The 27,421-nt window shown below is 39.9% G+C and overlaps 1 protein-coding gene and 1 long non-coding RNA gene across 2 annotated transcripts in view; one reads left to right on the forward strand and one right to left on the reverse strand.

Annotated features, from left to right (window-relative positions):
- Positions 1 to 18,604, forward strand: part of LOC117811639 (cilia- and flagella-associated protein 46) — an 83,987-nt gene extending 65,383 nt beyond the window's left edge. Inside the window, 17 exon segments of the mRNA XM_034682043.1 lie at positions 1,808 to 1,990; positions 2,219 to 2,392; positions 3,194 to 3,291; positions 3,611 to 3,684; positions 4,218 to 4,405; positions 4,568 to 4,674; positions 5,422 to 5,492; positions 5,930 to 6,103; positions 11,876 to 11,955; positions 12,319 to 12,379; positions 12,487 to 12,519; positions 13,276 to 13,378; positions 13,497 to 13,609; positions 17,135 to 17,216; positions 17,596 to 17,732; positions 18,167 to 18,265; positions 18,388 to 18,604. Of these exon segments, the coding sequence (XP_034537934.1) occupies positions 1,808 to 1,990; positions 2,219 to 2,392; positions 3,194 to 3,291; positions 3,611 to 3,684; positions 4,218 to 4,405; positions 4,568 to 4,674; positions 5,422 to 5,492; positions 5,930 to 6,103; positions 11,876 to 11,955; positions 12,319 to 12,379; positions 12,487 to 12,519; positions 13,276 to 13,378; positions 13,497 to 13,609; positions 17,135 to 17,216; positions 17,596 to 17,732; positions 18,167 to 18,265; positions 18,388 to 18,500 (1,890 nt within the window). The 3' untranslated portion in view covers positions 18,501 to 18,604.
- On the reverse strand, positions 5,910 to 11,176 carry LOC117811640. Its single transcript, XR_004631037.1, has 3 exons — positions 11,037 to 11,176; positions 9,750 to 9,858; positions 5,910 to 6,078 (listed from the first exon to the last, which is right to left on the reverse strand). It is a non-coding gene; the product is annotated as an uncharacterized LOC117811640 (long non-coding RNA).
- Positions 18,605 to 27,421: the final 8,817 nt, after the last annotated feature.

The raw sequence follows: 27,421 nt of genomic DNA on the forward strand, positions 1-27,421 counted from the left end.
AGATGACACAGAAATGTGGCCAAACTTACCAAAACATCATGAGAGTCTGAAAGTCAAAAGATGCAGTTAAAAAAATAAAGCTCTTGACTTCCTGAGGTCCTCTGCAGTACACAACACAACCTGCAGAGGGAGAGAAACCTCAAGAGAGAAAAGGAAAATTTATAGAAAGAGCAGAAAAACTTTCTGAGAGCAATATATTCCTCCAGTGTTCAATGGGAACTTGAGGAGAATCTACCTCTAAGCTCACCCTCCAAGACTTCTCTTTAACTTCCTACCCACAACTCTCTCAACCCCCATTGTTTTCCACCTTATCCCTTAATCCTCCCTTCTCCTATCCACAACTCTAACTACTGTATTTCTCAACCCTAACTACCTTTACCCCTGATTTCTTTATTTTGTGCAGTGGCTGACAAGGGCACGGAATTTGAAAGGACCCAAACGATTTTCTTTTGGAGAAACAAGCTGCAAATGCTCAAACAATGCAAATGTGGAAATGTGCTGTAAAAGATAAATTGTGCTGCAGAAACTAAAAACAACTGCATTAACAGTGAATATGTTGTAAATAGACAAACACTGCAAAATGCAAACTAACTCAAAGTTAGCTCAATTAGTTGGGAGTCGTGTTGAAGTTGGTTTCGTAAATGAAAGACTAAAAATAAATAAGAAATGTAATTCATTCATTCACACTGAAGCCAAGATATTTATAGTAATCTCACCATATTCAGAGACCTGGGTGGAGTTCAGTGGTAGCAGCCCCAGGATTCTTGGAGCCAACCTGGCAAGCATTCCACTGTGCTGCTGGGTGCAGCTTCCTCCAGCTACGAACCTTGGGTAGTCACAGAGCTAGCGGAATTATGAGCAGACTCGGTCCGTTGTAAGGCTCAGTGAACTCTGGCATGTTGGTAAAAGCTCTATCAGCAGTTTGCCATGGAGCAGTCTCATTCAGGTGTCCTGAGGCGAAGTACAATTACTGCTGACATCCCTCTCACTCTTCTCCCATCCCAACCTTTTCTTAGCCATTACTGGTGTCAAAGTCCAGGTCAAACTCTCCTGGCTTCAGTAATTTCGCTTTGGGGTCTTGTCTCACCCTGTTCGGATTCTATTTCCCATTACTACCTGCTAACCATACATTATCCCTTATGTGTGATCAGTTTGCCTCTGGCGTTGCTCATGCTAGTGAAAGTTAATAACCATTGTTAAGGGGTTGTCATGGGGTTTTGACCAATCAGAATCAAGCCCCTTACACAGCCGGAAGATCAGTAAGAAAGCTGGGTAATAATCCCTAATAACAAACTGTGGTACTTTCTGGTCTTCTTCTATGGCGTATCAACAATAAAGCTGCTTCACTGAACCCTACAGACCTGCTGCACTTGTGTAAAAGTCTGGATCAGCAGCATTTTTCTTTTACAGATGTTTCTTGTTTTTTGTTTTAGCATCTTTTGTGTTTTTGCAACACCTTTGCTGTCAATCTGTTTTAACTTTTTGCAGCACTCTTTTTTATTTGCAGTGCATTTATGTTGTTGCATTTATTTTAGACTTGAGCATGTTTTTATGAATTTGCATTGTTCGAGCATTGCAGCATGTTTCTCCAAATGAAGATCGTTCAGGCTGTTGCAGATTCTCTGCCTTTGTCTGCCATCATAATCTTGAGAAGAACTTAACATGTATTGATTGCCTGCACAATAGTTTTCAGTGTTGTAAACTATATGCATAGTGTAGCATGTCTGCATATGTAATGTAATGTGGCATACTGTGTATAAATGTATTAATCTGCATACATTTTGTGTGTGTCATGTCTTTTTAACAGCAGAGGAGGTGCAGAGCCCAGCAGCTGTTAGCAGAAGCCAGTAATGCACTGAGTGAGGCCATCGGTCTGTGTCTCCAACACAAGCTGCCCTACACCATCCTGGCTGATGCCTCTGTACATATGTTGGAGTGTCATGGCCAGTCAGATCCTGCAGTGGCAGGCCAACACCTTGCTCTGTTTCAGGTATTGTACATCAGGTTTAATCTCCATGTACACTGCAGAGGTTCCATATGAAGTATGCATGAAACACTGACAGACTGCATTAAGACACCATGCGGGTGGCTCAATGAACCACACAAACTGCAGCCACACATCTCTGCTTTCTAGAAGGCTTTCTTCAAGTTATCATCACCCACTATAATTCAGGCGTTTACCAACAGCCGCTTCATCCATCTTCTGTTGTATTCCCAGAGCTGCTGCACTGTTGCTACGATGGCTGACGTCCTAAGTTCTGCTTGCTCTTGCACCAGTGAGTCCCAGCTCTCTGCTCTGCTCAGCCTTCACAGGAAACTGCTCCTCTCTAAGGAAGAGAGGCCCAGCAGCATGCTGAAGGGAGTTGAGGACTCCCTGAACAGCCTCTCCAAGGTACGGGGTCGCCAACTCCCCCTCGCTTATGATTTATGGATGCTGTCAGAGAGAGCTTGCTAAATCCCCTTGATGGAGGACACTATGTTTGTGCTGTTATGGCCTTAGCTCTGAATGTAATGCAGGTTTACAAAATCACACAAAGTATTGGATCTGAAAAAAGGACTTCTTCTCAAGTTTGTCTTTTTTTCTTAGCAACATGCGTTTAATTGAACAACTATGAAAACAATACATCCAGATGTTACATGAGAGCTGCCCCATAAAAGGCAGAGGAGGCAAAGACAAAAACATTTCACTGTGTTGATACGGCCAATAAAAATATAGAACATTTGCTGAATAATTGATTCAATACCACTGTTTATTTGATATACTATATAACAAAGAAAATAGTTTCATTAATCGTCAGTGATACAACTCACATATTTGTTCAAACTATTGTAGCAGCAGAATATTGTTTGTGTCTGGCATCTGGATCTGACCTCATCACTCCCCACAGATTTATTTTACATGAAGAAACTGAGGAGTATTGAGATAATATCTCAAGCCTCCAACCTGGAGCCTGCAGGTGGATGCTGGGGAGGTGGTGGGGATGAAAGGCAGTGGGAGCAATAACAGAGCAGAGGGAATGACCAGTAATCTTGCAGCTTAAATAGACATAGCCAAATTGATAGGGTACATTTCTAAGGTGATTGTTAGAATGATCTGAAATCAAATGTTTTGGCCAAATCTGTTCCAGCTTTTCAAGAATTGTTTCATTTAGAAAAAGAAAAAAACCCAATCATATGCCTCTCTGGTTTGCAGGCCTTCAGCCAGCTTACCATCAATCCTAACCACCTGAACATCCTCGCGGAGCTTCCACCCAACCTGAAGATCCTGCTGCTCCAGCACTCTGATGATGGGTAATTTCTGTTTTGTTCCCATCTTTTTTCTCATTTTCTTTGTCATGTCGTGGACTCTGTTCTTATTATTCTGACACTATTGTGGTACAAGAGTAAATGACTCCTCGTCACACAAGTCTTATCAGGTTTAGTCAAAAGGGGCCTTCAGTGTGGTTTTGCTGCCACTAGAGGGCATGTGGCTCAGATTAGTGCATTTGTACTCTGAGTGATGTTTCAAAATTTTGTATTTTTTAATATCAAACCTATGAAGAAGTCCATGCAGCATTCATCTAAGAGTTACAAAGTTTTTTTTGTGAGTGTTTCTTTGTTTTGTTTTCAGGTCAGAACTGTATGGAGCCCTCTATGAAGTGACTGAAACTCCAAATCAAAAGACAAAGGCCACACAATGCGCAGGTTTGAGCTTGTACATGTTTTACACTTATGCCAACACTACTAAGAGCTGTTCAACTTCAAACATACTTCAGAGATTTCTTCCTTTTATGTATTATTATACTGCATCTGATGAATATTCAGTTTGAACATGTAAAAATACAGAATGCACAGTTTGAATGAGCACAAGGAGAGAGGGGAAGAGACGCCGTTTCGAACAAATCACCAGATTTTTTCCCCTCTTCCTCTTTGCAATGGCCTTGCATAGAAACCAGCTCTCCCAAGTCGTCACAGAGCATTAACATACTGTAGGAACTTATCACATGACCTTTCCTGGAACTAGTCTGCAATTAGAAGCTGTAGATATAGAAAAAAAGAACTAGATGCCTTGTGAGAGAATTAGGACAAATGTGAGGAATAAAACAGCATGAGAAAAAAGAAGACAGCTGAAGATCTTATAAAAAGAGGAAGGGTTGGAGGTGCTCACAGGAACCAATTACAGGCTTGTGTGTATGTGTATGCATGTCTGATTGTGTGTCCATTTTGTTGTGCTGTAGGTACACTGACATGCTCCAGGGTAGCTAAAGTTTCTGTCTGCCCGCGGGCTCTGCTGGCTTTGAGGGAGCGGACTCAGGCCTTTGGTCAGGAGACCAGACTCAGCCTCTTCAAGGAGGCCTGCCAGCAGAATTTGCAAGCCACTGAGGGCAGTATACAGGTTACTGAGGAGCATCAGATTTTTCCCTGTGTACGTCTTCTATCAATCTATTAACATTATTCACTGCAAGCCTCATAAATAAGTTCACACTGCTGTATTTATTACCATCTCATGTCTCTGCCAACTCACCAAGGAGTCTTGGGACAGCTGACTTATACTGAAAACCATCGTCTTTCTTGTTCCCATACACAGAAAACTGCAGCAGACGAAGAATTGACACGTCACTTCAGAGAAGTTGTACAAGATATGGAAGATTACCTTAAGCCACTTCTCACTCAGCTTGACTTCTCTGGCTTCAGGTGAAGTTCTTTACATGCAGAACAATGTACACAAATTGTAAGACTTTGTTCTGTTGTTGTTGACTGAGGCTTTTATTCCTACATTAATATTTTAATGAACCTGATTTTGGTAACATTATATAGTTGTAATTCTGCCTATTGAGCCTGATCTGTGAGTTGTGGGGTGGTAGACAGCTGGATGAAAGTTAGCAAAGTGAGCCCTCAAACAATATTGAATAACATCGACTCACACATAAGCATGTTTCAGCAGGAGTTTCTAGCTTAATTTGCAGATAATCTTGTCTTACTTTTTTTTTAAGTTAAAAAAGGGCCTTTGTGCCTTTATTGGATAGGAAAAGTGGAGAGAGATAGTAGAGAGTGGGGGAATTCATGCAGCCTGCGACCACTGCAACAAGGATTGTAGCCTCTTTATATGAGATGGCCCTCTCTTGGCACATTTCATTTAGTTTTCTTAGCCTATGGGAAGAGTCCATGCTAGTTTATTTTAGGGTTTACTATTGTCATCAGTAGAAATATCCATGTGAGGAAAGTCCTCTCCAGTCTGTAACAACACAAAGTGAGACATGTTTATCTGTCAGTGTTTGTTAGTTGGGTTATGTCCTCGGTGTTGTTGCAGCAAAATCACATAGAAGTCTTTTTTATTGACTTTGTCACATTTTCCACTACTGTATTTGCTTGTATTTTCAGACTTGTCAGATACAAGGTAGACTAGCCTTAGTGATCCTCACCTGTTCTCCTCTCTCTCAGGCCTCGGGCTGCATCACTCCCTGCCCCTGAGACGTCCAAAACCAAAGATAAAGAGGAGAAAGAGAGTGCAGGTAAAGGAGGCGTGTGTTGGATGTGAGCTTGATTTTCTGTGACACCCTCAGGGCTTTGCGGTTATCTTTATAGTGTGTCACATTAACCACTATTCCAACATCCGCTGTGATGCCTATATGTTTAATCGCATCCCATCAACGGTTTTCTATTCAGCAGGCGGCAGCTGGTCCCCCTCAGGCCAGTGTGGTAGCTGTATGTGCGTTTAATCTGATACATGTTGATTTAAACACACAATATGAAGCAGTGAGGATACTAGTGCCACTAAACTGTTTTCAAAAGAGCTATTTGAACTGTCACACTGAGCCCGGTAGAAATGATAGACTTCATAAGAGGAGATTAGTTCCTTAAGGGTTGTTGTAAAGTCATGTCTTACAAAGTCAACAGTGATGAAATATACTTCATACATTCACTTAAAGATATGCTGTCTTGTGTGTAGTGAAATCACCAGCAGAACCAGGGCACTTTGTGGTGTTGCTGGCAGACACTGTGTTACTGGAGTTACCACTGGAAGCCTTGTCCATCCTTCAGGAGGACGGCCTGACTTCTGTGTCCCGAGACTTCTCCCTTCAGGTCCTCCACAGTCGCCTGACCAGTGCAGAACCACAGAAAGGTACAAGATACACACATACAGAGATATTTGAAACAAATGTCTGCAGGAACTGTGTCAGGTTTTCTGGTCATTCCCATGAACATTTACATTATACAGTGTTTTCACGCCCAGAGCAAAGGACCTTTTTTGTACGGGTCAAGTAAATGCAGTCAATGCACTGATTCAAATTTACACCTGGTGATGCAAATCACACCAAAAGAGTCACACGGATACACAAATTTGAATTATATCCAACTCCAGCACGAAATTGGTGTGACTTTGTTTTGCTACAGCCTTAGCTACATACGGACCTAAAAATAAACTTAAGTATCTGCTTTATTTTGTCTTTTTCAGCCTGTTTAATGCAAGTTTATAATCCTGTAATTCTGGATTCATACTACTGGTACTGATCCTAGCTGATCTAAGCTATGAAACTCGGCCCTGGTCAGCCTGAAGTAGCTTGAAGAAGCAGTTGATTCTTTCATACACAGATAAAGACTGCAACAAGTGATGTCAAACTCAGGACGCATTTGCATCGTATCCCAGTCTGTTGATCATGGTGTGTTTATTGAATTCTGTCAAGCTCAACCAACAGTTTGAGTACAGAACGTGATATTTGCTCTCAGTTATTTTCCTTTATTCTAGAAAGACATATTTTAAGGTTACAAATGTCTGCCAGCCCAGAGTGCTTCGGGAAACAGGATTAACAGCTTTATGACTTCTTTTAGCTTTTAGTCAGAGGTAAAAAAAAAAAAAAAAACACATGTTGAACACATGCTTGTCCACCTGCATGCACATAGCATTGAATTAAACACTTAAAGCCTGTGAAATGTAGTTATCAGTGTAAACAACAAGCGTGAATAATGCAGTTCTTGACATAGCACATGTATTATTAGAAACCTGTTAGAGTGTGGAAGTGCAAATGACTTCACATGATGTTATATAAAACCATCAGGAGAATTGTCATCTCTGCTCTATCTTAACACTCAGCATTTTAAGTGCTGAAGTACAAACACCTTTTTTATTGGCCAAAGAGGGAGAAAGCAAGTTCTACACTCACTCATTACCCGAACTGATTTCTGAGTGACTACATATTTTTGGGGGGGGAATAAAATTTGAATTCTTACTTTTTTAAGGTAGAGAAAAATGAATGAGGACATGCGTGTTAGTATAATTATTTTTCACTTCATTAGATTTCAAACATGACCTTGGTCATTTGTCGATCTAATTACTATTTGACTATTTAAAACCACACCTCTGTAGGCCGCCAAGGGCTTTTTTGTTTCCTTCTGTGTGTTTTTGGTCATCCTGTTTAAACTCCATTAACCTGAGCATTTCTTTTTGCAGAGAGACACATACTTTTTGCGTCCTCACATTGTACATCATTATAAAGTGATTATGTTATCTAATGTTGTTGTACTGGGTGCAGCTACAGCACAAGTGTAATAATTCATAGGATGTTTGAATTGTTCATATTTAATGGGATGTGAAGCAATTTAGAGAATACACCACAATCCGCTAAATAACTAAATTATGCACTGTATTTCTATTTTAGATGAAAATAATTAAACATCTTTCCATTCTCTGCAATTAGCATAATTGAGAGCTAATTCAGAGGTGTTTGCATCAATGTGATTTTTGTCTTTTAATTGAGCAAAATTAAAGTAAAAGAAGTATTTAATTTTTTGGGTATTTTTCAATCCCTGACAGTTGTTCTACTTTAATCATTAAGTTAATTGATTTACGTAGGATTTGGTTTAAGCTTTGCAGCTTTTAGAGATATTTAGCCTTGTGAAATAATAACTCAAATAATAGATAAAATGTTAAATAAAACGTGAACATTTGAAAAATACAAGGTAGAATACATTTAATTTTGTATGACCTTGAGAAATATTTGAAATGTTTTTGCTTTAATTTGCTTCAAAGATTTTGACATAAACAAAGACTGCAACAGATGCAGTAAAGAAACAACGAGACACAACTTGTAAAAGAAAACCTACGTGTTGCTTTTGAATGTGGCTCATCCCAATTCATAGATTTCATGAGAAACGACGGGGCTCATGTGGTGAGCAATGAAATCCCACTGTGTAACCGAGAGACATATTTCTACAGTTTAAAGAGTGGATGTTTGCCTCACATAATTCCTCATCTTATTTCAGTAAATAAAGACTTGCGAACACAAGTTGCGGACTGTTTGGTGACTGCAGGCAGCCAACCATAGAAATGGAATTTGTTCAGGAGAGAAAGGTCATTTCGCATCCTGCTGGCATGCAGAAGTTCATGCGGACATCCGTGAACGCCAAGGCCTGCTTTACTAAAGTGGATGTCCATTAACTGTGGCCATTCTGCTGTGCCTGCTGGAGTAATTCACTGAGCAACATCACACTGTCTGACTTTGAGATGCTGTAGATTTACGTTGCTAACAACCCTTGTCGGGAAAGAGTTTAAGTATGATACGAAGAAAACTAAAAGCGGGAGTGAGGGACTTCAAGCCAAACCAGTTCATACAACTGATTAAGTCTATCATCTTCAGGAAAATCTCTGTGTTTCACAGTCAATCTGGTGATTCCTTTTAACTCAACCAGCAGTGTTGGATTGTCAGAGCTAAAGGGGGACAGAGTAGACTTCAGCAACAAGGATTGTGCCAGAAAGAGCCACAACACAACATATACACAACACCCAACACAACACAACATATACACAACACCCAAAACTAATGAAACGGACACAAAGATTGTGAACTTTTATGCTACGTTATCTCATCTTTGGACACAAAGCTGACAGACTGGTGGGAAGTCAATGCAGAGAGATTTACCAGACTGGGAAAGCTGGCCCATAAGTATCTTTGCATACCAGCAACATTAGTGCCATCTTGGCATGTGTTTCTGCCACCTGACTGACAGTGACCCAATTGCACTCCTGACTGACAACCAGACACAGGACATCCATATGTGTCTCAGTGAAAGCAGGTAGGCAGAGAACTGACACTGAGTCTGAATATTTTTCTTTCCAGTTCTTTTTCAGCTCTCAAATTCACATTGATGACTTTGAGTCTCACTCTATATGACTATATCTTGTGCTTGTTTCCCATGCTGATGTTCAGCGTTTTAGAAAATATGATTTAGGAAAAAAACACAAGTTTCCTAATTAGGAAATGTATAGGATTGATTGTTGGAGAATAATTACAGTTTGCATCCTACACTGATCTCTTAGTGTAAGAGGAATACATTTGCTTTACTGCTTTTCTCTAGTAAGAATATCAACTGAACTCTTTTTGCTGTCACGGCACATTGCGGGTGCAATAAGATCACAGAGGACTCTTCAAAGCACAAAAATGCAAACTTCATGCCCTTAACAAGATTTTCTTGTTAACTTAGAAATGATATAAGGCCACACAAACACTCAGTTCTAAAGTTGCAGCGGTGTACGTCACTACACGAGTAGAGCCGGTGTCATTACTCAGCAGATTTTGGGGGATTCTACATATTTACTCCTTTTCTTTTTTTAAAGTGTGTTGACTTAGTCATTCTTTATTGGGAGTAGGACACGGAAAAATACTGTCTTGATGTTCGAAGACATAGTCCTATTAAAATGTATTTGTCCTTCTTCATTGGAATTATATTCTCAGATTAAATGCAATAAAAACATTTTAATAAACATCACCTACCTTGTTGTGTACTCCCAGGGTTTGACTGTAGGCGGTCTACCGTGACCTTCTTAAAATAGCAAAGTAGCAGAGTATTGTTTGGTGGAGTTTCTTCCCTCCTTTGGATGAGCTACACATAATTATTTTGGAGAGAAAAGAAAGGGGTTAGAAAAGGGCACGGAAGGCTGCAGACATCTTTACCTTTTTAAAGGTTGAATCATTTGCATAACATAAATGAACCTTCAAAGGTTACTGTTAAACTAGGGTACATTTGTGTGTGTGCATCATCTGACTTTTGCATATGCCACAGATGGGAAACTACAGGAACATGTGTTTCCTAAAATACCTTTCAATGTCTGGATCAAACATGTTGCACGATGATGAGACTGGGAAAATTTGTTTTTTTCTTTGGACCGTCATTTCCATAATTTTGACATCTACAGTTTACCATTGTGTCAGGAAGATATAGTGCCTGAATCCACTTTTGAAAGGGCTATTTGTTATTCTGTGCAGTGCTTTGCATGAAGTATGCACAGGACAAATTAGCACAGACTATAAAAAGACTGCCTTCAGGTGGGAAATGTTTGCCTTTATATGAATATATATGAATATGTTCAGGGTCCAAATGCTCTTTCAGTAGCCAGCTAAGAACAATGGTATAACCTGCCAATCTCTTTAAATTCTTGCTTTAGTTAGGCATCATTGAGGGGAAAAGTGGGACTATACTTTCCAACAGTGTGTTGGGAAGCAATTTTTCCTGGTGGTTTTTTTAAGGTTAGCGCCTTTGGTATCACAAAGGAGGATTTACAAGGTTAAGATGAGTCATTAGCTAGGTAACAAGTCATCGTCCAAAAAGGGAATGCTATGTTCTTGACTTTTAAAAACCATAAATGACCTTTACCTGAAGATAAAATGAAATCTTAATATGTACAGCATGGTTTTGAACATGTGTGAGGTTTTATAAGGATGAGTGAAACTATTTAGAGCCTTAGTAGCAGCTCCAACTTGAACCGTGGGAATGGCTACAATCTGTGGAGGCCTGTCTAGCAGCCGGGCCAGACACAGTCTGATAACACCAGATTGTCACCACTGCAGTCTGGTGCTCAACAGTCATTCAGGCTTTCATTACTCTATCTATAAATAAGCACAAAGTCAAACGTACAAGTTAATAACAACCTTAGATTTAACATTCTAATACAACAAAGGATTCAGTAAGAGTGGCACAGCATGTTTGTACTTATCTTTCTTGGCTTTAACCCCAGAACATAAATAACACATTAAAATGAATTAGCACTGACGTCTACTTACAGATTCTTTTTAAAAACAAGCCTCTGTAGGTTCTTTAAAATCACAATCTCAGTATGATGCAAATTCCATCCCTTCGACTGCTCAACAAAAACCTTAATTGAAAAAACAGAAACACTTAAGATTACAATTAGATAAATGCATCAACCATTGGAAAAGCAGTCTATTTTTTTTTAAGTAAAAAATATAAAGAATGAGTAATTTCAAACATAAACAGCTCTCTGTAAAAAAAACAGACTATAGGCTACAACATGGGGCTTGCCATCATGTGTCAAATTGTTCGTCAATAGGCTGATAACTGAAATACTACCCCATATCAATGCTCAGATATGTCAATGCATCCCTAATAGATTTAGTTACCCATCTATGTAACACTTTCAAGCGTTGATGCTTCTAGAAATGAAATACTGAACCTGATATATTTGAGTCATTCCCTCTCTGGCTTTCTGATACTTACATGGTTAAACATGTATTTCTGAGGTGATTTTGATTCAGCATTAATTCATGACCTTTTCACTCCATTAATGTTGATTGTAGGATGTGAGTAGTCAGAACAGCAAAGACATAAAAAGAAAAAAAAGTAAAATTGAGAGAATGTAAAGGTAGGTACAGTAAGGCTTGGACTACATCTATTTATTTATTTGTTTAAAGAATATTAGTTCACGTTATTTATACTTAATGCTGAATCATGTGCAGAAAATTATGTTTCATAATAAGGAAGCTTTAACAGCAGTTCTACTGTCACCACTAAATGCCATTGACTTTGCAGACACCAGTCTAAACGCTGTGTAATCTACTGACAGACAAGTGTTTATATTAATTCTGCTTCCTGTTTGTTGCAGTTGAAAGGGACAACAAAAAAGAGACCAAAGGTGGCAAGGGAACGAAGGCGAAGGCAGATCAAAGCCAAGCCATCAAAGTGGTGAGTTCAATAAATTAATCTGCAGCTGCCAGATACAGACAGCAATATTACTTTTACCTGCTGTCAGCACAGGCAATAATTTAAGTCCCTCATTGCCTTTCAACTTTGCTTTTTCAATCAATTACATAACATGTTTTCATAAAGATCCTATTTCAGCTTCAGAGCATTTATCTTCTGTCACGCAACACCTTGTTTTTTTTTTCCAGCCGTTCCTTCCTTTTTACTTTTATTTATTTGCTCTATGTTATATGCTGCAGTTATATTCTCTCTTACAACTGGTATTAGCAGATACACACGGAGACATTATTTTCATCTGTGTGTCTATATAAATATATTACTTATTACATTAATTCATTCCCCAAGGTACCTGTGAATCGTGTGTTGCCTTCACACACCTGTCCAGTGGACATGCGTAACTTCAAATGTATCCTTTTATCTGTTTGACTTAGTAGTTCTGCTTTTAAAGTCATAGTTCTCTGGATTTAATATCTCCCTTTTTCATGGATCATCATTCTTAAAATAAATTTACAGATATTGTTGACCCCCGCAATGAAGGCAGTTTTGGTAAGACACAATGCATCCTAAAACTTTGGCCCTGGATGTGAGTCACACGAGAATGTTTAGCCCCTATGCTTATTGTTTAGACCATAGACTGGATAAAATATGGACGTAGTATCCGTGACATCACCCATCTGTTTCTGAAGCACTGTTTTGAGACCAATCATCGGCAGCAGCCATATTGCTGCTGTCGAGCGATTGTGACGTAAAGGCGCAGGCTATGAGCCTCCTAGCCAACAGCTACAGTGTCCCCGCCTGTCAATCAAGTCAGCTATGCCTCTCATTGGAAGACTCGTAATCTCAATATCTTTGAAATTGCCGCATTAGAAAAAAATTCATCCCCCCGTACAGTGTGTGCCGATCGAGAAATGAGCTATCTAGACTACACTCATCCAGGCTGTACCAGGCTGTAACATGTTTATTTCTGCTGTAAAGATCAGGTTTTTTTGAATAGGTGTGTATGTGGTTTCCGGTACTTCCGGAGCCAGCCTCAAGCGGATCCTTGATGAACTGCAGTTCATCAAAATATGACTACAACTGCATTGTAGTCATATTTTTAGACCGGAGGTTGCCGCTAGGTTTAGACCCCAAAATATGTTTAAAAAAGGGGACGTTGGATGGGTTATGATTATTGGAATAATCCTTTAACCCATACTACTTTCTGGAACCATTGCCTTGCCTGACAAGCACTTCAGCTCCCTGTTAATGTCAAATCTTTGCGGAGAGGTTTTGTGATTAATTTGTGACGTTAATGGGACACAGATGGGACCAGCCTGAGTACGAGGATGGAGGAGATTTTGGAAACACACAGTCAGCATTTCACCTTGCAGTGGGAGGGCTTCATGGGCAGCAAGCAAACACCAAGGTAAGGAAAGCTGAGCATAGAAAGAAAATACAGCAAGTCTTTGTGCAATCTTTGCTGCTAAAAACAGACACACACCTGATCATTTCTGCACCACTCACCTTCTCTGTTATGCTTCCAGTCTCTTGGAGATGCAGCAGCTGCTGAGCAAATGCAGTGCCATCATTTACCTGGGGATGGAGCGCTTCATGGCAATCATTCCGCCTGGAAAACTAGCAGCCCTCGATCTGTCAGGTACAGTGAACCATCATAAACAGTCGAAGTCATGTTTTTTAATGCAGAGCAGTTTTACATGAATAAATGGATGTTTTTTTCTTCTTTACTTGAATGGAAGATGCCATTTTGTCATATCTGCTGCATGCTATGGTTTCTTTCAGTTTGTCTCAACATAACACAAGCAGCGCAGGCAGCCAAACTTAATGTGAAACACCCCCTGTACATAAGGAAGTTATATTACACCTTCATCTATTAATAATGACACCAGGGCACTCTTTGTTCATCAAATAAAAATGGGGCCATTATTTTGGTATACGTCTGTCACCTCATTGCTATTATTACTTCACTAAGGCCTTTTTTAGAAACATAAGACAATCAATGCAAATGTCATCTATACAAAATGAAGAGAATGACAACGACACCCCGTGTCACCAAATACTCTGAGCATCACACTGCTCTGACCTTCTAAAAGTATTTATATGCTACGAAATAAATAGGTGTCAAAATATTGTAATGAATGAATGGCTGAAATTTGGAGCAGCATTGTTTGTTAATTATGTAAGCAGTGAATGGAGCAGGAGGCTTCATCTCCTCAAACTCATCAGTCATTTAGTCTGAGTGGGTGTACACAGAAGTATTCAGGTTCTTAAATCAATGAGGTTGAATACTGAAGCCCTGCAGAAGCATTTCAACCACCTTAATAAGATGCTGTTAAAAATAAACTGACAGAGAAGATGTATGACTGCTGAGGATTAAACAATTTTAAGGATTCAACAATGCATTCAGCCATGATCAATACGTACCTCGTTTTTTTTGGTCATGGTTTTTCAGGTTGGGCATGAGGGCTGGAGTGTTTTTTAGGCATTTTAGGCAAATTTTACAGAAATAGCCAGGGGGGGTCCAAAACTTTACCATTCCCATAATGACCTTGGGAAAATCAAATACAAATATGAATAGAAAAAATTGAATTAAAAAAACAACAACTATAAAAGAAGTCAGATCCCTCTCAGTGATATCTATATTGGTCTCCTAGCTGTTGTCATTTATTCACCACCAGGAGAAAAAAACGCTCCTATCTGCTCTCCCTCCTCTCTTTGTCAAAGTGTGTTCAGAACATCGGCTGTATAAAACATAGACACAGTGATGTTACCCTTTGGTCTCTCAAGAGGCGGGATGAAGCCCAATAGTGGTAGCTGCTATTTTAAAATGTTGACTCAATGAAACTTCCAGTCAATCTAGACGCTGGTAAATATGTGGAGCTGAGGCAGGCCTTAAAGCTAGAGTAGGTAGTCTTGGAAAACTAGCATGAATTTGAATGTAGCATTTTGTCATGACTCCGTTTAACCCCTCCCCCCCTCCCCTTGGAGCCCCTCCAAAACGACGCCCCGCTCACATGCATGAGCGCCGCTGATTCGCTACCATATGATCGTGAGTGGTTCCAAACCGGTCCTCAGCACATCGTTTATGTTTTGCACTACGTCAACTCATGTCTCACTCAGGGGTGAGAAAACACCAAAACATTATCATAGTGAAAGTTAAAAACACAAACAAACATGAAATGTACGCGCAGGAGGCGGGCAGAACGGCAGGACAGGATTTAATTGGTTTCATAATTTGGCTCCTGATGGCAGGGATTGGTTGGTGTTTTCCCAGGTTTACTCCGGCTGTAGATAGCGGCTTTTTTTCACTCTTTTTTAAGAACATATTATGTATTGATTGTCATCAGGACAGAAAGATCATTTTAACCAGTATAACAAAAAGTGTATCTAAATCTGAGCTTTTTCAAGACGGGGGGTTTCCGTTTGGTTTCGGGAAAAGGAAGCATATTTTTTGAGCTGCACAATCACATTCAGACATTTTTACAGGTGACTTTGGCCATGGATGTGAATCCCATGAATAATCCATAAACTGTCATTAGTGCTTATCAACATTGGCACTTATCATGTCCTGGTATTACATCAGAAATAGTTGACCGAAACTCCTTTTAGATAAAGACACATTTCAAAGTCATGTTTTCTTACTTTTCTGCAAACCATCATTTTAGCATCCCTTCAGCCTGTTCATTGTAATTGAAGCACAGAGAAATCTGCTTGGTTAGGGTTCATATTACAGTAGTGAGCCAGATTGCAACCAACATGCGACTTGCTAGATCCAGTGCAACATCCTCTCAGTATAAACAGATGGACAAGCACACAACAACTAAAAGGTAATGCCAGTAGTTGGTGTTTACTATAGTAATCCTTGTACTAATCTTAGCTAACAGATAAGCAAACTGGACACTGGTCATACTCAAGTAGCTGATAGCAGCAGGAGAGTTGATACTGACACAGCTCCGGGAGAAGGAGTGGAAATAAAACTAGTTGTGTCCACTAATGGAGGATGTAACAAACTACATTGGATTAGGTTTGATTTCTGATGTTTCTGTCAGGGAGAATATACAAGGCTCATGTTTTACTAACCTGAAGAAATCCAACTGATCCACTGCTCAAACTTGTGCAGGTACAGAGGCTTACATCCCCTTTGTGATTTGTCTGAACTCAGCTTTGGATTCTATAATACTTTTAAAACAGGATTCTCCTTTCACATGATCTCCTCTCTAGCCTTTCCTTCTTATGAGCGACTTTACAAAACAAGTATGGCTTCGCGAGTATTGATTTTTTTCCTCCATTTCACCAAAAACACAGGTGGTCAGATGTTTGGTGGACTTAATCCAGTTTGACTGACAGTGACAGGCTGGCCTTACACATCCCTTCAGGCCACACATATGTGCCACCTGCCAGCGTGTTGTTAGTGCTGCTAACTATAGTGTGACTGACACCATGCTCTGAATTCCAGCTGTTACTTCACAGCACACTGGACAATTTCCACTTAATTGGCCACCGGGATCTGATTAGGTGATGGCAGATAAGGGTTTCTCAGAAAAAGGAGTGGTTGTGGCCTACGTGCAATACCATCTGCACTCCTGTCTTCTCTGGGAACTCTGCATCTTTATCTTTTTGTTACCTAATGACGTTACTATTTGACTCGATTTCTTCAGTGACAAAGCTTCATTGTGACAGTGACGTGATGGCTGAATGGACCCCCTCTTTTGCCACATGTGGCTTCATTGCAGAGAGGAGGGTGCAGCAGTGTCTCTCTTTGGACACAGATGTTATACTCACTATATATTGTAGGAATTCAGTCAGGGGTATGTATGAGAGCCACTGCCTATAGAGATGAAAGATGACCTCAGTGACACACACCTGGTGTCACTCCAGCTTTCTTACACTTACAGCCTCAGTCCAAAGGTCTGTGTAGTAGAAGCCTGTTCTGTGTTCTTATAAGAGATGGACCTGTGTTGAAGTTACAGACAGTCTGTGTTGGAGAACCTCTTCGGCTCAGTGGAATAATTATCACTGCAGGGCTGTATAACATATCCTGTTTTTATCATGGTCATATGAAGAAAATGAAAAGGCTGCTGATTTGGAGTGAATGCAACAATAAACATGCAAAATTCAGTTTTCCTCCATTGTCCAGACAGTGATTATGATGTTTTCTCCCCAGAGTGCCGCATGGCTCTGCTCTTTGACTTGGTTCAAAACAAAGCCAGCGTGGCTCCACTGACAAACCTGGGCATGCACAAAAGGTAACAAATTCAACAAATTGATACTCACCTTCCATTCCATTCTTTTCTCTGCTCATTATCTTCCTCCTCTAATACTGAATTTTCTATCAAGACAATGTTTGTGCCTTTACAGTGGGAAAGCCAATTTTATTAATAATAATATATCCTACAGTGATCTCTAAAATGTAATAAAAAGAAAAACGTTTGTTTCTTCTTTTTTCATGTATTGCTTTTTATAAAAACATCTAAAATGAACACTGTATAACTACTACTCTGTAAAATATCTAAAATAAGTATCTTTACTGAAAATAATTTATCAGTGTAACTTGTTGATTAATGCTATTGTTATCACTGTATGTGGTTGATATTCTCCCTTTCTACCTGTCTCTCTTCTCTGCAGTTCAGGACAGCTGTCTCTGGAGAAACCTCTGCAGACCACTCTGCTGCTGAGTTTAGGAGGTGTCAGCTGTATCGGCCTCAACCAGTGGCAGAGCAGCCTTCAACAGAGTACTCACAATCTGGCCCATGTTCTGGAGAGTATGTTTAAAACAATAATGCTTTCTCTACATTTTTAAACCTGATAGATTTTGAATGAGTGTTTCTTGTGTTTTCAAACTTGGGCCCTGATGAGATGGAGATGATCAGATGCTTTTCTTAGTCATTTTATGTTTCAGCAATATTGCATCAGGTCAAACTGACCATTGAAACCCCAAAGTCACGCATTGACACAAACAAACTAATTGATAGAGGTATCTGTAGTGATTACTGTGGAAATTAAACTGTTTTGGTAGTGGAGTCAGGTGGCTTTGACGACGGTGGTGATGTAAAAGGCTTGAAGCAGTTGATCATTTAGCAAATATCTAAAAATAGGGACCAGGTTTAAAAAAAGTGAGTTCCCTTCAAGTCGCTGAAATACTGAGCATCATTTGCAGCCCTGGCGCTAACCCTGGGTCTGTCACTGTGTTTTGCAGATCTACTGAAGGTCAAACTGACCTCTGGACAGTCGGTTCATTCCCTGAGGAATGAAAGCAGTTCAGAGATGCCGTGTCACAAGGTTACAGGATCACACGGTAGATCATCCTCCTCCTTAAATGAGCATCTCTTCAAACAGAAAAAACAAACATCAAGCAGAAACATCCAAATTATAGATCCATCTAAGTAACTTTCTCATTATAATTCCTTTCTTTCACAGATAGGGCTGTCCATGTTGATTCAGAGGAAGACAAGGTTCACCACAGAAACACTCTCACACCTTCAGCCTTCAACTGCATTCTTTATGGACTCCCAAATGTAATGGTCATATAATTTTCTGCATACCTGTGATGTTTCTCTCTTGTATTGCATGTATGTATGAAATGGTTAACCATTTCATTAAAGATGATCTGTGATTCTTTATTGAACACCCTCAACTCTGTGACTTTGTGAGAATGCTGATTTTGTACTCTCTGGTTTTGATGTTTTACCTCTCTGCAGCAGATTCAAGGAGACAAGGTGAAATATGCCTGACAAAAGAAACATCAGCTAAAACAGTTTACAGAGGTTCATCCTACACAAGCCTTTTGTCATTACAATGGCAATTACAGTGTGAACATTGTGCAGACATTTCTTCAGGATCTCTTGACATACACTCAATAAATATCTCATGTTTGCACTTTACATAGGTCCCTACAGTCATTTGAATGATATTTGTTGTAATGTAGCTTAACCCACATTTAAAGGAATATATTATTTTTAATTCACTCTCTCAGGAACCGAACAAGGACCATAAACGCTAAGAAATGACGGCAAGGTCAGGTCTCAAATCCTGCTGATGCATCCTGCCAATCAGTCAGACACATAGACTGTATAAAATATGGACGTAGTATCTGTGACATAACCTGTCTGTTTCTGAAGAGCTGTTTTGAGGCAGCCATATTGCTGCTGTCGAGTGATTGTGACATAAAGAGGCAGGCTTTGAGCCGCCTAGCCAACAGCTAAAATGTTCCCACCTTATCAATCAAGTCAGCTGTGCCTCTCATTGGAAGACTCGTAATCTCAATATCTTCGAAATTGCTGCGTTAGAAAAAAATTCAGCCCCCCCCCCTACAGTGTGTGCTGATCAAGAAATGAGCTTTCCAGACTACAATCTTCTTTTGAACAAGGCTGTAAACTTTTATTTCTGCTGTAAAGATCGTGTCTTTGAATTAGTGTATACAGTATGTGGTTTCCGGTACTTCCGGAGCAAGCTTCAAGCGGATCCTTGATGAACTGCAGTTTTTAGCACTTCTGCATTGTAGTCATAATTTTAGACCGGAGGTTGCCGCTAGGTTTAGACCCCAAAATATGTTTAAAAAAGGGGACGTTGGGTGGGTTAAGGTTATTGGAATAATCCTTTAACCCATACTACTTTCTGGAACCATTGCCTTGCAGTTTTCAGCACTTCCGCATTGGACTCATATTTTTAGACCCGAGGTTTGCTGCTTGGTCAGATACTGTCAATTGACTTCATATTCAGTTTTTTGTTAGGCACAATTTTACATAACATTTTGTAGCATGCTGGTAATTAAGGGGTTTAACCAATTTAATTATACATAAGGACATAAGGAGTTAATAAAGCATAAGAAATAAAAGTGAAAGTTAAGTTGTTGCACCATATAGCTGTTGTCTAGGTTCATTCCCATTGGTCAGCAGAGTTGGTCAGATCCATCCACTGATGATGACGAAGTAAGGAGAAGACAAAGACGATTAAAGAATTCACATTAATTGCGAGCAGCATTAGCTTGTGTTGTGTTGCAAAGTTTAAGTTAAGTTGTCAGAAGGAACCTGTAATCAACGAAGCAACGCCGCGTGTCCTTGCTAATGTTAGGTTTAGTGAGAGGTGTGAGCGTGTTTTCAGGAAGTTAACATGAAGTTAGAACTGGAGGTCCAACGACAGCCGCCGTTAAGAGACGTCCTGTGGACTTTCTTGTAAGTTTCGCTGCTGTTTACTGCACGTTTTTCTTCTGTAACTTCCAAGGAGGATTTGCTGTTTTCAGTTGAACTGCTAGTGTTACAGGCTGGATTTCTGCTTCATGAGGAGGGGACTGCTTCAGCAACGCTGTGAGTTTGCTCTCCTGTACCTCTGCAATCGCGTGGAGTGGATTCCCGGAGTCTACGGTATGTGGCTGTTTTTGTTTCTGTCAGAGAAGGGAGGTGTTACAACTTTTTGTAACCCAATGACCACTAAATATGATTTGTGGTTACCGGTATTATGATTGTGAATCTGCACCCACTGCTATCTATCAATCAAACCGAGTGTAAAGCAACAGTATTGTAACACATAGTACTGTACTTAAAACAATAAAATAAATAATAACAATAATAGAAGTAGTAATAAAATAGAATAAATTAAAAATACAAAAAAGAAATTAAACTCGCCAAAATAAAATAAAATGATAAGACAATATAAAAATAAATGATTAAATCAGTAAAAGTAACTAAGATGCTGCACTACAAGTAAATACAGCAAAGTAAAAAATATTAAAATGCTGAGAGGTAATCCATAAAAGTGACTGGATCAAGATGATGAAATCAAATTAATAATCTACTCCGTCTCAGGTTCTCGGGGACCTCAGGGTTCCCTTTAGGAACCAACACGCCTATAAAGTTTTGCAGCTCTGCACAGTTTGTTTGTGTTTTGCCCATAGACTGTATAAATAATGGATGTAGTATCCATGACGTCACCCATTTGTTCCTGAGTGCTGTTTAGAAGCCAGTCGGTGGCGGCAGCCATATTGGAAATGCGGAACTCAACCAGTCAAAGTGTGACGTAAAGAGGCGGAGTTTGAGCCTCCTAGCCAACACCTATATGTTTCCACCTGTCTGTCATGTCAGTCATGTCCTTATTTTGGCAAAAACTCATAATTTTGATATCTTCTGAACCGCTGTGTTAGAAAAAAATTCAACCCTGTACAGTGTGTTCCGATATAGAAATTAGCTACGTAGACCCAAGACGTTTTTTGAAACAGACTGTAAACATGTTGATTAATGCTGCAAAGATTGTCTATTTTGAATTTGTGTGTATGTGGTTTCCAGTGTTTCTGCAGCCAGCCTCAAGTGGATTCTCGATGAATTGCAGTTTATAACACTTCCGCATGGGCTTCATACTTTGAGATCTGAGGTTGCCGCTTGATTTTGCAGCTCTGCACAATGTGCTTTTTGTTTTGTCATGCCTTCCATTGGATCCTCCGCCAGTACGACTGCAGGGACTGTGGCGTACTCTCACTGCACTGTGAAAGCTGAACTGATTTAACCAAGTGTGGCCCTCGCTAACCAAACACTAACCAACAACCGCATCCCACACTGTGTTTACACTAGTGATCCTTCTTTGGAGCGACCTGACATCAGAATTATTGATGCCTCTATTATTAGATCCATAATGCTAACTAGTGTCTGGACTTACTGTCTACCAGTAGGTTTGAAGTATGACCTTTAGAACTTGTTCCCACTGTCAATGACATTAATCCTGCAGTTGTTCATACTGTGATAGTGAACACTGGCAGAACTCCCTGACTCAGAGACGCAAACTATAATTTGTCCTTAAATCCTCAGCTACTTCTAATAAAAGCCTGGAAAAGACGTACTTTCTGTTCTCTTTCCCTCCCTGCTCTGCAGACCGTATGAGTCAGATACGCTGTGAGTCAAGTGATGCAGCTTCCGCTTACAGCTGTAACCGAAGTTCTGTGATTCTATTTTTAACCTCTTTGCATGTCTACCTATTTAAAGCCTTGTTAATTGTAGCTTCCACAATAATTGGTAGTGATTCATTCTTTTTGACTCATGGTTTTAACACACCGTCTTGAACTGTGTCGACACGGATGCATTTAGGCCTCTTTAATCACTCAGTTCCTTCTTTCATTAAAATAATGTTCAAATTAAATGTAAATGTGTTTTCTCATATTAATTCTGAGGATGTCTATCAGCGTTAATCCTTTTATTTGTTGCTGTACTGCTCAAAATATTAATTCAATAAATTATTGCATGGTAAACACTGCCCTAGTTCTTACTGTAAGAACTGTATGACCTGAGGTTTTAAATAGATAGTGCTTTATTTGTTATAACAGAGTCAAATTTAAAATGTAAGGAAAGCTTTTATTCACCCATAAATGAGGGTATGCAAGATTATGTAGATTTTATTAACTGTCTTTCTTACTTATTTTTCATTGTTGTGTAAGATGCTGGATTCTGATAGGTCAAAACCCATTTACAACCCCTTGACAACAGTTATTAACTTTCACGCAACACCAGAGCCAAACTGATCACACGTTGTGTTGAATCAATCAGCGGAAAAAAACTCTGGCACATTTTGCTTCTGCTTGTTGACACCATAGACCGTAAGGTGAGGTAGAACCATAGAATATGGACGTAGTATCCGTGACATCACTCATCTGTTTCTGAAGAGCTGTTTTGAGGCCAATCTGCAGCGGCAGCCATATTGCTGCTGTCGAGCCAGTGTGACGTAAATAGGCCGAGTTTGAGCCTCCTCGCCAACAGCTGCAGCGTTCCCGCAGTCAGCTGTACCTCTCATTGGAAGACTCGTAATCTCAATATCTTTGAAATTGCCGCGTTAGAAAAAAATTCACTCCCCCCCTCACAGTGTGTGCCGATCGAGAAATGAGCTATCCAGACTCCACTCTACTTTTGTACCAGACTGTAAATATGTTTATTTCTCCTGTAAAGATCAGCTTTTTCCCATTCATGTGTATGTGACTTCCGGTACTTCCTGAGCCAGCCTGAAGCTGATTCTCGATGAACTGCAGCTTTTAGCACTTCCGCATTGGACTGACCGTTTCCCTTCGCATCAAAACATTGTGGCTAATAACTTGTTTTGGTTAGCATGCTAAATCGTCAGGCTGCAGACATTTTCATATTGGATCCTGTTGAGCATTAATAGAAAAAGCAGTGAAACCGGTGAGCGCAACTTTAAGTTACCGGTAGCTACAAAGAAACTTAAAAAATGAGCAGTGGTGATGATAGCAGCAGGGTTCAAAGTTGTGACATTTGCCTCTTTTATTTTTAAAGGTGTGTGAACCGCAGAGCTCAGAGAACAAGGAGAGCTTAATGAGGACAGTTTCATGTCAATTTGACCGCAACAGGAAGATAAGAATCCATCACCATGGATTACTGGGACTATTTTTTGAATACTTTGCGTTGGGGTCTTGTCTCACTCACCCCGTCAGGATTCTATTTCCCATAACTACCCGTTAACCTTACATAATCCCTTGCATATTGTCTGGTTAAACTATTTGTCTATAAAGAGTTCATGCTTGAAGCCAGCATCCGTTACTTCTATTTTTTTTAATAACTCATTCCTGACGTTTTTGTAGCCACCAAGAATCAGATCAGGTTCTCGTATTGTAAAGGTGCACACCCCTACAGGCTCGAAAACCCATTACCCTCTATCAACTCAGAGAAAGGCCTTGGCCTTTGACTCCAGCCATAACAAGCATGATTACCAGCCTCTTCCTCTTTACTTTACAAGAGGGAGGTGACAAAGAGAAATGGGATACAGCTGTTGTTTGTGACGCTGCCAACTGCCTAATCGGCAGTATGCTGCATATCTAGCAGAGGGTGCAAGGTCAGAGAGTACAGTCAGCCTAATGTCTGTTACAAAGCATCGCCATGTAAAAAATCTGAATGACTCAGTGTCCTCAATCCAGTTTATACACTGCAAAAATACTGCAAATGCACTTTCTCTGCCACAAAACACACACTCTCTCTCTCCACTCAGTCCATGTAAGGTATACAGGTACTTGAAGCCACAGTTGTGCCATCTGAGATTGTGTTAAACCTCATGTCTGTGAATCAGCCCTTTTGACAGGTAAGGTTGGTTGATGTATCTGTGAAGTATTCATGAAACCACTGCTTCTTTATTCAAGGCCTGACCGGTCTGCTTGCCATCCATGGAGGCCCAGACGAAGCACTGATTTATGGTTATTTTATTTGAAAGCCACCTTTCCTTGACTGAGTTTGTAGATTTGTTATTCTATAATGTAGAGACGTCACGTAAGTCACACTTTTCTCTCTCTGCAAATGGATAATTTGAGTTTTTGAGAGCACTATTCAACCTACTCAAGGCTATTATGCATCTTCAATCCTTTAAAATCACTCACTGTCTTGTTGACCTATGAGGTAAAAACAATCTAGTGGCGTGTATTTGATATCAGGTAAACTGGAGATTATACGCAACATATTTAAAGGAATAGTTATGTTTTTTTAAGTGTATGAGCCACGGGGATGCTGATCAGCTTGGCCCCTTTGTTGTGAAAGCATCCTGTGAATTAGAATTAAAGGCTGTCAACCACTGCAGACAGGGTCAACTCTACTACGTTATTTAGCCTGCCTTCAACACACGCGGTCTGAAGCACTTTTGTCCATGTAAGCGTACCCCCTTATCATTTTCAAAGGTTTGAAGAGAAAACGACTCTTATTTTTATATGATACTTATTTGTATGGTGTCACAATTTTTCTTTCCTGTCGGCTTGAACATACCATATTTTTTAAGCTCAGTGTGTCTTACATGATTGAAACATTGACAGTTGCTAAAACTTTTAGGGCAGAGCTAGAATGCAAAGTTCAGACCGACTCAGCAACTTCAGGCAAGTTGATACCACGTCGCTGCATCCTGCCCCTATTGTCTTACATTGATGCCTTTATAGAGATATAATTTCTAACAGAGAGGAACCCAGTCTCTTTTTCTGACATTGACTCTCTTGAGATATCTACACATTTGGATAAAACCTTTTTAACTGTAGCCCCTGTTGGATCCTGATGCAGTGGGAACAAAAGCTGTGACCAACTCAGAACCAGTGCAGATACAAAACACCATGTGCGTATGAGATAGTTAGCGTCTTTACTTTTAACCTTGAGGGGGAAAACAAACAGTAATCTGGGGTCTTTTAAGCTCACTCTGAACACACATTGTTTTATTGGTTTTATCTTTGAAATGTTTCAGTCACTGCTCACAGTAGGTTTCTTCTAATGTGACTGAAGTGACTCTTCTTCTTTATGTGTGAGCCCACATGATGAGCCATTAAAGGACTGTCCAGGAGCTTTACTTGGGCCAGGAGGGATGGAGAGGAGAGTCTCATTATTTCACACTTCATAAAGTCAGAAATCTCCCACAGACAGCAGATCCATGTGGAGGTGTTAGCAGCACGATGACACACAGACAAGAAAATTAAGGGTTAGACAACACTCAACTTTGTGATCATTTAGCTTTTGCTAGATCCAGACTGGAGTTACACACTGTGAAGCAGGCTTTCCAGCCAGTCTGACGTCTACACATACGTATTTGGGGTTTTTTTAGACATGAGGGCATTGTAAACATGGCATAGTTTCCACCCACAAAATTCAGGCCCTGCTTTTTCATATCATCTTGAATCCACACAGCATCTTTTCAACCTGTTTATTACAATGAAATCCCAGCCTGCTGGATACAGTGAAAAAGTCACTCAAGGGAGACGGATGGAAAGGTGCTTCACATCTGAAACAGTGTTGCTGGCTGATGGCCAAAGAATCCTGGTACTGATTCTGCCAAACAGGTCATCATACTGAGCACTGGTCAGTAGGTGGAAGCATCAGGGAAACTAATCCAGACACATCTCTGAAGAAAGAGAGGAAACCAAGCTGTGTTAACCTCTGGGTGATGTTAGGAACCCAGACATGACATTATTTGGGTTTTCAGCAAATCTGAAGAGGAATACTTCTAGGCTGTGTTATCAAACTCAACCCCCTCTTGACATTTACCTGAAACATCAAAGTTAGCTTTTCTTTTATGAGTTTCAAGATGGTTTAAGCTTTACAATATAACAATTTTTGCTATAAATATGTGAGGAAATATTTTATTTCAGTAACATACTGAGTAAGGATGTTGCTTAAGTGAAGTGTGTGGTTTCTACCTCTGCATGTCTGACATTGTAAAAAGTGTTTGATCGAGGAAGCTCCCTTAAATTATTATTGTGATTATTTCTGGCCTTTCTCAGGGGTGTTACAAACATGGCTAAAGTGTTGTCAGCCATACTAGTATTGATACAGTAATGTGCAAATTGAAACACTAATGTCAATGCTACACTGACAATTCAGACATGCTAGAGTTAAGTAGTTAACACAAACCTGCTAGCAATGACACGTTAAAAAAAAAAAAAAACTTTGGTCCTAATGAATCATTTATTATGTGTCCTTTCCCGGACAGTAATAAAGTCAGTGTAGTTGGTCTAGTTGAAGAAAAATTTAACAGCCCAGAACAATAAATCGACACACCCTTCCACAGCACTGAATATAGGAAGCAAAGACAGGAGTGCATGCTGTCGAATATTGTTGTAATGAGTCATAGAGCAATCCCTGATAGTCACCTCACACACAGCTTGTCTGAGCTGTTGTTTGTGTTATTGGAATAAAACAGAATATCATGAAACATCTCAACTAATTCTGCTACGCATTTTACTTGGGTGAGTTTGCAACAAACATCTGCCTTCCAAAACCACACAGTACTAGATATCAGGAGCAGCAGGAGCTCATGCTCACGTTAACTAGCAGTAAAGAAAGGCAGATGGGCTCCATCCTGCACGGATGAAACACAGTGAGGATGGTCCAGAAGCAATTCAAAACAACTTTCAAACAGTTAATAATAAGAAAAAGTGTATTTTAAGATGACATAATGTTAGCTGATAGGGTTTCCTGCAGAACGTGCAACCATAAATTATTTTGAATGATAGTTTTGGCATGCTGCGGCTCTCCCCCTCTTTCCAGTTCTCTGCCACTGAATCTTTCACTTGTATACAGTACCAGACCAACCTTTCTACTTTCACCAATGTCTATCCATCATCAGGAGTAACAGCTGGTTCAGTAAAGCCCCAGAATATAGGCCAATGGCCTCATACCCAACAGTCGTGGGTTTTGACAGGTTTTGCAGGTCAAAGAAACATATTGTTGAAGTTTTGATCTGTTGATGAGGGAAACAAATGTCAGGACCAAAGTTTCTGCCAAACTACTTCACTGAATAAGCAATACTTCTGTTCTGCTGGTGGCAGTATTTTGAAGACCACATAAATTAGCGGATTAATCCTTTTGAAGTTCTGTTGCACGACACAATATTCCTGCCTCTCTTTTGAAATGAAGCCTATTAATATTAGAAATGAGATGCACAAATATTAAGTGACGACAATAACATTTGATGATGTCTGAAATCACTATGCAAGTTGATCCCT

Source organism: Notolabrus celidotus, chromosome 4 (genome assembly GCF_009762535.1).
Source record: "Notolabrus celidotus isolate fNotCel1 chromosome 4, fNotCel1.pri, whole genome shotgun sequence".
NCBI lineage: Eukaryota > Metazoa > Chordata > Actinopteri > Labriformes > Labridae > Notolabrus > Notolabrus celidotus.